This window comes from Conger conger, chromosome 5, assembly GCF_963514075.1.
Source record: "Conger conger chromosome 5, fConCon1.1, whole genome shotgun sequence".
Taxonomy (NCBI): Eukaryota; Metazoa; Chordata; class Actinopteri; order Anguilliformes; family Congridae; genus Conger; species Conger conger.
In genome coordinates this window covers 21526210-21536688 of record NC_083764.1, presented here as the reverse complement: position 1 = coordinate 21536688, position 10479 = coordinate 21526210, and the positions used below count along the sequence as shown (strand labels likewise).

The 10479-nt window shown below is 45.8% G+C and overlaps 2 protein-coding genes across 2 annotated transcripts in view; one reads left to right on the top strand and one right to left on the bottom strand.

Annotated features, from left to right (window-relative positions):
* On the top strand, window positions 1-2267 carry LOC133128125 (glutathione-specific gamma-glutamylcyclotransferase 1-like). Its single transcript, XM_061241430.1, has 3 exons — window positions 1-639; window positions 762-797; window positions 1275-2267. Exons 1-3 carry the CDS (start codon window positions 469-471, stop codon window positions 1704-1706), a joined length of 639 nt encoding a protein of 212 aa, XP_061097414.1. The 5' UTR covers window positions 1-468; the 3' UTR covers window positions 1707-2267.
* Window positions 2268-2980: 713 nt separating this feature from the next.
* ino80 (INO80 complex ATPase subunit) overlaps window positions 2981-10479 on the bottom strand; it is a 45610-nt gene continuing 38111 nt past the window's right edge. The window contains exons 31-36 of the mRNA XM_061241429.1: window positions 10052-10154; window positions 8837-8925; window positions 8584-8745; window positions 7061-7220; window positions 5317-5535; window positions 2981-4842 (exon numbers count right to left, since the gene is read on the bottom strand). Of these exons, the coding sequence (XP_061097413.1) occupies window positions 4646-4842; window positions 5317-5535; window positions 7061-7220; window positions 8584-8745; window positions 8837-8925; window positions 10052-10154 (930 nt within the window). The 3' untranslated portion in view covers window positions 2981-4645. The remainder of the gene's footprint in view (window positions 4843-5316; window positions 5536-7060; window positions 7221-8583; window positions 8746-8836; window positions 8926-10051; window positions 10155-10479) is intronic.

Sequence of the window (10479 nt, the reverse complement as noted above, 5' to 3'; positions counted from 1 at the left end):
TAAATATAGTCAGCCATTCCACTGCAGTTGTGGGAACACAGGTACTGGTTAGTAACGAGTTAGCCTAATCGAGCCGTTATCGAATAATCTTATCTCTTGCGTGACTAGCTTTAGGAATTTATATTAGCCAGTGTTTTTCGATTGTAACAGGAAGACGGCTGACTGCGTAGTCAGCTAAACGGTTTTTAATTCTTCTTCCTAAGAGCCAAAGAGGCCAGAATGGCATTTTAAGGCATAATGCGGCAACACTAATGCATCGGCATGCATCAGGCAAAGCAAAAGATCCAGCGTTATTCCATCGCCAAAACTGCCAAGCAGTTGGGCTCCACACGCGGAATAACCGCGAGGCAACCGATACCGCTACTACTTGATCGGGGAAAGTAGGGACCTGGCTAGCCTTCTTGGCTGTTGCACTGAAACTACCAACCTGTCCTTTGACTATTATAACCTAAATTAGCAGTGATCAGAATGAAGCCCCAAGACATACTATCCGAGAAAACCAGTCTATGGATTTTCGGGTACGGATCCCTGGTGTGGAAACCTGATTTCAAATTCAAGAGGAGTAAAGTCGGGTACATCCAGGGGTACATGAGACGCTTCTGGCACGGCGACAATTTCCACCGGGGTAACGACGAAATGGTGAGAAATGTTATCTTAAAGGCAAAAATGACGTTTTTATTATATTGTTATGGATGTCAATTTATTTTGGCGTTGCACAACGTTACTGTAGACTAAATGAATTCCTCCATTCTCTTACGCAGCCGGGAAGGGTGGTGACTCTGGTGGAAGACGATGACGTAAGTGTTGATTCCGTTTGCGTGAACCTCCATGTTCGAGGGCCCCACCCACATTTTCAACCGTAGCAATAGGCTAGAGCAGGGGTATCAAATCTTATCCAGAAAGGGCCGGTGTGTGTGCAGGTTGTTGTTTTAGCACAGGACGAAGACAGCTGATTCTGTTCATCAAGGTCTTGATTAAAGACCACGATTAGTTCATTAGTATAATCAGGTGTTACTGCTGGGTTAAAACAAAAACCTGCACCCACACTGGCCCTTTTAAGATAAGATTGGACTCCACTGGGCTAGAGGATTTTCAGTCATTTCATTAGTGACATTTTATTATTTATGGCCGCTCCAACGGGTACAGCGTCTTGCAGTAGTAAGAAAAGCAATGGCAGCATATCTTATAAAAATTATCTTGACTTGCACTGTTAGGAATACATTTCATTGGCATTCTTTATGACTGTGACTGATCAGATTCTGTACTGCTTGCAGGCGTGCACCTGGGGGGTGGCTTATGAGGTCACTGGGTCCCAGGTGGAGGAGTCCCTCAAATACCTAAATGTGAGGGAGGCGGTGCGGGGTGGCTACATCACCAAGGCTGTGGAATTCATCCCACGCGGTGACGAAGAGGCCCCGCTGCTCTCCCTGGTCTACATCGCCACTGCCGACAACCCACTCTACCTGGGACCTGCCAGCCACGAGGAGATTGGCGCCCAGATCTTCAAGAGCAGCGGCAAGACCGGCCACAACGTCGAGTACCTGCTGCGGCTCGCCGAGTTCATGCGGCAATACTGCCCCGAAGTGGAGGACGACCACCTGTTCTCCATCGAGGCCACCATCTTGGCTAACATCTTGGCTCTGGTATCCGCCCTGGCTCTCGGCGTCCGTCTGCCGGCGTCCGAACCCGCCGTGTCTGCCCTCTAAACCCGCTGCCTGCTTTGAGGGCTGACGCCAGAGGTCACGAAGAATAGAATGAACAACGCCATCCAAACATCTGTCTGTTACAGTTAGGCTCGCTGCTTGTTGTACCAATGTGTCCGTGTCTGTTGTTCATGAAAAGCCATGCAATTTCTGTTAAAACTGGTACAAAAGGACCGGCTTAATAATTGTTCAAAGGAAGGTTTGGTATTTTCAGTGCAAGAAATGTCCCTACTTAATAAACGTAAGATCTGTGGGTATTGTGCAATATTGATCATTTGGTTATTGTATTGCTGTAAGTAGCATTTAAGATACTCCCATCACTGTAGATTTGTTTTCCTGGCACAAAGGGGTTGGCACATCTTTTGAGAACTTGTTCAAATTAAACCACCGTATACACTACAGATCCAGATGTTAGGTCAATTCTATATGCCCATTCCCCACCTTCAGTTACTGTACAGGAACTAGCTGTATACCTTTGTTATAGAAGGATTTTGTTTTTTAATTGCACTTTTTGTTTTTTTTACCTCATGTGAACAGCAGATGTCATTAAACCATTAAATTCAATGTTGGTCTCTGAGATGTGCTTTTTGTAAATCAAATCAGGCCATTTGGCAAAGCCTATATGAACAGCTGAGCAAAACCGAAAAATAAAAGTATCAACCTGTGTAATACTCATTCGGCCAGTTTCACAGACCTAGATACCAAGGCTAGACCTAGACTAAATTCAATTCTTCATAAAAACCGGTACTGCCCTTAAATTCACTTCGGGAAGACCATGAAATGGGAATAGAAGCAAATAACTAAACTTGCATTTCTGTTCTCCAATTAGTGTAGACTCTTTGTATGTCATTTCAGGTGATAACCTGATAAAAATGAATCATGGTTTCTAGTGAACACTTAAATTGCTTTAGGTATCAAAACCAAATGCCTCCTGTACCTGTCAACAGCAGTTTAAAAAACACCTAGAGAGTCATGGGTGTATCACCAGTCTGGGCTGGGTTGTTTGACGAAAAGAACATAGTGTTTAAGCTGTTACACAACTTCCTCACAAATGATTTTGCCAAAGCAGAGAAAGCTCTGAAAACTGCAAATGTTCTTGAAACTATTGGTGTATTTACCAATTTAACGTGAATACATACACGGGTGACAATTTTTATATCTTGTGTACATTTGCTGTCACTAGTGATCCCAGTTGATAATCCACATCAACCAGTACATTGTACATGGCACCCGATTGATTGACATTTTCACTGGAAAGACACACGCACGCATGGAGCTGAAATCTCTAGCACTCTTTATTTTCAATTTGCTTCTCCAGTTAGTAAAAGAACCTTTTCTTCTCAATATTTACACAATTAACTATAAAAATAGACAAAGAAAGGGGAAAAAACATTTAAGAGACAGAATCTCCTGCAGGCTATTTACACTGACTGACTGCACCATGCTATACTCATACAAAGCAAACCAGATAATTGTGTGCAGTGCTTTTTTGTGTGTGTTGCTTTTGGGACCACTCCCTCTCTCTGCTATGATACTATTAACGGATGTCAGAAATAACAACGGATCGCTCACTTTCACTTTACCCCTGGCCCCGTTTAAAAATAAAATGGTTTCAATACAATTTACATTGTTCAAAATCATAATTTACCATATTTTAACTTAGGCTATGATACAGTGTGCATCTAAGCATTTTGAGTCTCAGTGGACTGTCATTCTTTTGACAATTATATTAGCAACATGTACTTATCAAGCAATGTTCACCATTCAGTCAAAAACATTTACATTTAATTTACTACAAAACGATGGCAAAACGTATTTTCTTCCACAGACAAAATATATGTAAGCCCAGATATTAACAATATCAAGAGAAGGCTTCTCAAAACATTTGCTGTTTAAAACTTTCTTACATGAGATTTTTTCAATGTCGATGTGAGTGCACTAACATCAAATTGGTTTTAGAAAAATATGACCAAGAATACAAAAGCAGTCATTTTTGTGTAATGTTCTTTCACTGGCCAACAGACCTATACTACAGGAATGAAGCTAATTGTGAAGTATACCGTATCTCATAAATGACTTGACCTTCCTGAAGAGCATACTGACTAACTGAAAGCATTTTTTAGGTTGTGACAATATGAGATAAAGATTATGTACTGTGGTACTCTTGATACAACCATGTTACAGTCTGGATCAGATTTTTACTTTGTTCACACAAGTCAAGTGCAGGTATATTGGTTAGGATCCTTTCTACAACATTTAAAAAAATCAAACCATATAATTGGGCAATACACAAGCTAAAATGGCATGAAGGCGGAGTCAGCCAACTCGACAGGCCCGATCCTGTAAACAGTTAAGAAGGCTCAGATTGTTGAAAACATTTTCAACCACCTCTGCAGATGAACACAAGCTATACACACGTGGTGCTTTCCTGACAGGTATAGACTGGTACAGTCCATCTGGGTTTTAGCTTTGTTTAGCCCTTGACCGATGACTTGCGTCTTCACAAAGAAACTGGGTTCTCTAACGCGTCGAGATCGCAATACAACTCCCCGCTGCGAGCCACGCGGCAGCTGGCTTCACAATGCAAGCGCTCAGGCGCGGCGATGTCAACAGCGCGTCGTTGCTATGGAGATTTGAACGCTAGTGCTGAAGTACCCACCGGACGCTGCGTTCGACAAGGTTTTAATTTCACACCGCATCCCTGCACCGCGGTCCATGCAGCAGCCGTTGCCCTCCGGGAAGTAATGATTATTGTGCGTTTTTTTTTTTTTTTGAGAATTAATGTTTACAGCCGGTTTTGGCACAAGTATATTAATCTTTATACAATTAAAGAAAATTAACTCTATACTGCAGGGCAGGTTGCTTGTCTATATTGATTTCTGTTGGGAGTATACAGGGGACAAAAGCTGTTGGGGAGAGGAAGGCTGGGGTGCGTTTGTGCGCTATCGTGCCCCCGATGGCCCTTTGCCCTTCCGGGAGGGGTTGTGGGGGTGGTGCGCCCTGCTATGGCTTAGCGTCTGAGAGCCGGCGGGAACAGCGCCGCCCTTAGTGTGGGGGGACGAGGTGCCGCTCGGCACGAAGGCGGGCGTGGCCGAGGAGCGGCCCAGGGAGGCCTGCAGGGGACTGGATGCTGGTATACCTGCCGTGAAAGAGACCAGACCACATGGGTTACTGACCTTATTACTTACAGACCTGGCCTATCTACCTTGTGTACAAGACTTTTGTTCATGGCTTTACAACCCATCATATATGAATTGTACCTTAGCCGACCTGTCCTGTTGTTTGTTCTATGACCTCGATATGCACTTTGGTGTATGTTGCTTTGGATAAAAGTGTCTGCTAAATAAAATGTAATGTCACTTATTGGACTGCCTGGCAGGTTGCAGAGTCTGGATAAAAGCGCTATACAAATGCAGACATTCATCATTTTACATTTATATGGAACTCTTACGACTGAAAGGGTTAAATGCTAAATACTATGCCAAACTACATATGGTAATTCCTCTTGTGTGTATGCATATTCACACAGAGAATTGTTTGTAGTTAGCGGTTATCTGACTGTGGGAGGACGGTAGTGGTGACTGCAGTAGGGGTGTGGCGGGGTAATCTGTACCTTTGGAGACGCTGTAGCCGTAGGCAGCGAACGCCGCTGCTGAGGCCGCCGCCGCCCCGGCCTTGGCTCCCGCCATGGCGGCCGCGCTTCCCGCCGTCGACTTGCGGCTCCGGCCCTTCCCGGCGGACTTCCCGCCCCCTCCGGAGCCCTTGGGCCGGCCGCGGCTCCGTCCGGACCGCCCTCGCCCCGGGCTGGAGGTGTCCTGGGCGGTGGACACGCCTGGTGAGGGGGGGAGAGAGAGAGAGAGGGAGAGAGGGAGGTAAGGGAGCTTGTTACGTACAGCAACACACTCTGTGCCGACAGGGGCTGAGCGATTAACTGACATTTTTTTCAGTTTTTAAATGATTCATCGGTTGAAGTCGGTATATTTGAATCGAATTTGTTGGATAAACTGTTTTTTTTCCGGCTCATTTCTTGAGTTAGCTAGCCTACTCGGTGTAGTTCAAAAGGAAATAAGCATTGCAATAACTACAATGACCATGAACTTCGGCAAGTAGGTTTGGAAATGGAACCCAGTACTCAAGACACAAACCATATTGGAGCTGTACCAATGCATTGCCTACTGCGCGACTGTCCCAAACAACACATTATATTTCTTAACAACATGTCTAATACCAATGACATCAAGCTTTAGACCAGAGCAACAGTTACTACGGATCACATTCAAATAGCAGAGCGTTCATGGCCACAATTTCATGGCCAAGGAAATTTTTCAAGGGTTTAAATAGTAACCCTCCTTGTGGTATTCAAATCAACACTCCTTTTGTCATGAACCCAAAATGCAAACTGCCTCAGCACTCTTACGAAAAGCAAGCAACCTTTCGCAACACCTTATCTGTTGGCCCTTTACCTAGCATTAGTCACTTCAGAAAACGGCAAAAATGCTATAGTGCCAAAATATGCAATTCTTGTGATCCAAAACAGACAGATTAAAACTGTGTTAATACTCCCACTGCTTTCCACAGAAACACAACTCTGACAATAGCTCTAACAAAATTATCTCTAGCTAGTTCTGATGCTATTGGTGTGAGAATACCTTTATATCATACAGAGAAAACACAGCATTTGGAATGAGAACTCACAGATAGAGGTAGTGCCTTGGAGTCTGTCTGGAGGTATTTCACAACAGAGTTGCTACTGCCCTCAGTCTGATTCAGTCTGCCATATTTCAGGGCTGTTTTAATGTGAATTGTGCTTCTAATTCAACAAGATCTTGTTCTTTTTAACTTTCAGGTTGCAGGTTTCTGCTGTACCTGGTGATGTCACTAATCTGTTCCCTCCTCTCTGATTGAAGGTGTGTTATTAGTGAAATCAGCAGGTGTTGTGATTGGACAGAATGAAAACCTGCATACTCTGGCCCTCCATGGCACATGATTGGGTACCGCCCTGGGTGTGTCGTAGTCTGTGCAAGACACCTAACCCCCAATTGCTCCCGACGAGCTGACTGGTACCTTGCATGGCAGCCTATCGCAGTTTGTGCACGAGTATGTGTGTGAATGAGTGAATAAAAGGCATCAACTATACAGCGCTTTGGATAAAAGCGCTCTATAAATGAAGTCCATTTATCACTGTTGTGCAGTATCTAAAATGCAATCTGCCAGTTCCCGCAGTGGCAGGCTACGACTAAATCGTCCCCGTTTTCTGCTATAAATACTTAAATACTGGGTGCGTCTCTTCGTCTGGCAGCGTTCCTAAGCCGAAGGTTCCCCGTTCCCGTCGTTCTCGGGGGTCCGGGGCGACTTACCGTTCATGGTGTCAGAGACAGAGCCTGTGATGGAGGCGGGGGAGGTGGTGGCGCGGGACTGCGGGGCAGAGGAGACCGGGTCATCTACGATGACCAGCATGTCGCTGCTGCTCTCGTCCGCCGGGATGGAGCCCGGCTGCAGCTCGCTGCTCAGGGAGATCTGCGGGGACGGAGAGCGCCGAGGTTCAAAAAGGACGGTGGGGCCACGTTTTTACATTTACGCTTTAGTCATTTAGCAAACGGTTTTAATCCAAAGTCACTTACAAGTGCATAGGTTCAGAAGATGGCAAGTTGTCCCGTTTGAACAACTAACATGACAGACCTGGGTAAAACACGTAATTATCCCCCTCCCCGTGCCCATCAACCCCTTGTGGACAATTGTGTTTTCAGGAAGCCAGTTGGTTGGAGGTAATAAACCAAACACCTGGTGTCCTGGCCATCTTGTGCTAAAGAAATGTGGTTATCTGGTTATCTAGGCTCACAGGACTGGCTGCAGCACACTGTTTTTAGGGGACAGGGACCAAAACAATGAGCATTCCCTGGGTATTAAAGGAGAAAAACTAAGATTTGTTGAGTCCTGCATGGGCCTCTACTGTACGCATGTCTGGTTTATTAATGTGTTAGTAATTGTCTTGTTTATGACAACTGTGTTGCTATTCCTGATTATTGTTCATTTAAATCACAGGAGTATCACATTCCCATGGTACCATGGGGCAGCCTGTAGCCTAGTAACTGAGGTACATGACTGAGACCGACTGAGTCGGTTCAAGCCCCAGTGTAGGCACGCTAAGATCCACACAGCTGTTGGGCCCTTACAGTAACCCCGCAATGCTCCCCCCCGGAGCTGTAAGACCTGATTAGAGAGTGTTTTGGTAAGACTAAGCAGGGTTGACAACCCCCCGTGGTTGTCACCCTTGCTTAGTCTTACGAAAGCCTTTACTTCATGAAACAATCTTCATGTAAAAATAAACACTCTCTAGTCAGGTCTCTAATGCCACTTACTTGCCAAAATCATACATTGCCAAAATCATACATCATACATTGTGTATTGGATACACCGCCCACACCCCGTCCCTCGGCGGCCGGCAGGAGAGCGACACGCCTTCTTCAAGCCGTCTCGTCTCACAAGTCGTGATCGTGATTCCGAGGCGCTCGAGGTGCTTGTTTTTGTGCGGCGATCTACTAACCCTGCCAAGTAACCCTCTGGAGCAGCGAGCCAAGTATTGCTGCTCCACGTGAGCCGGCCAAACTTGGCTTTTGGCAGGACCGAGAATCAAACCCCGGTCCCCGGTGTGCAACTGCAGCAAACTGCAACCGCAAGTCTGCAGCGTCTTAGCCTGTTGCGCCACCGCGGCTCTATACATTGTTTTTCTAATAGGCAACTGATATTCTTTGTTCAGTGAATCTTCTGCTACAGTAAGTATCTGCAGATTGGTAAGTATCTGCAGAGCGTCTAATATGTGTCCCTGTTGAAGTTCCCCTGCCCCATGTCCCTCTTCGTTTCCACTACTCCTCTTCCTCACCTCGCTGAAGGGGCTGGGCATGGCGGAGTCCATGTCCACGCTGATGAAGGAGTCGTCTCCGTCAGCGGACAGGTTGGAGTTGTCGGCCGACGGGGCGAAGGGGATGACCATGTTCACTCCCTCCCTCCTCTTCTTGGAGTCCACGTCGTCCTCCTTCTTCCTCTGAGGGGAGGGGGACAGAGAGAGTGTGAGTCTGCTGCAGTCTTTCACACCCCGATGTAGCCGTTATGAACACCCCCGGCAGACGCCTTACCTTCTCTGCGTATTTCTCTCTCTTCCTCTTCCGGTCCTTCACTTTACTGCACTCCTCCTGCTGTCTCTTCTCCTCCTGCCTGAGACGCACTGCAGCAGGAGCACACAACCGCTATCACTATTAAACACTGTCACTACCATCACTATTATACACCATCACCACGATCACTATTATACACTGTCACTACCATCACTATCATGCACTGTCACTACCATCACACACTGTCACTACCATCACTATCATGCACTGTCACTACCATCACTATCATGCACTGTCACTACCATCACTATTATACACTATCACCACAATCACTATTATACACTGTCACTACCATCACTATCATGCACTGTCACTACCATCACTATCACGCACTGTCACTACTATCACTATCATGCACTGTCACTACCATCACTATCATGCACTGTCACTACCATCACTATTATGCTACTATGTCACTGTGATTCACTGGTTCACTATCACCATTATACACTGTCACTAAGATCGCTATTATACTACTATGTCACAATTACTTCTAGGATCACTATTATGCCCATTACTCTAATTACAATAACTTTTATAGTGCTATGCCCCGATGGATCACTGTCTCACTGTCACTACCATCACTATCATGCACTGTCACTACCATCACTATCATGCACTGTCACTACCATCACTATTATACACTATCACCACAATCACTATTATACACTGTCACTACCATCACTATCATGCACTGTCACTACCATCACTATCACGCACTGTCACTACCATCACTATCACGCACTGTCACTATCACTATCATGCACTGTCACTACCATCACTATCATGCACTGTCACTACCATCACTATTATGCTACTATGTCACTGTGATTCACTGGTTCACTATCACCATTATACACTGTCACTAAGATCGCTATTATACTACTATGTCACAATTACTTCTAGGATCACTATTATGCCCATTACTCTAATTACAATAACTTTTATAGTGCTATGCCTCGATGGATCACTGTCTCACTATCACTATCATACACTGTCACTAGAATCACAATTAAACATTGCCACCATGATCACTATTACTATAATTATACACTGTCACTACAATCACTATTACACACAGTGATCACCACCACTGCCATCACAACGGTCACTATTGCTATTATACATGTTCCCTACTGTCACTATGGAGGCCACTGCAATGGCAGGATCACTCACACTTCTTCTCCAGCTCGTCATCGTCCAGCAGTAGGCTCACCACCTCTTTGGGTTTGAGAGTGTCCGGCTTAAAGTTCCCCCCCGAGATCACCATCCTCTGGATCTGTGAGGGAGACGGGCACAGGAGCATCAGCGACAAGGGCTCTGAAATCCCTGCATTCACTCAGGGCAGGAGGTAACTCTCAAGACCTGGTCTCCTGACAGTCCCGGACCGTAATGGACCGTAAAACCGTTCCTATTGCGGCTTCAATAGACCGTTACCACAATTACGACCGGAGCTCTTGCGGCCTGTTTCGCACACCTGGGTGCTGATTTAGCATACGATTACACCTGTCCGTCCCCAGGCACCTGACTTTAGCGCTTTAGCGGATTACGGCTGAGCGCAGCTCTATGGGACGCCGCGGCGGACCGCTGATTGACCGACCGCA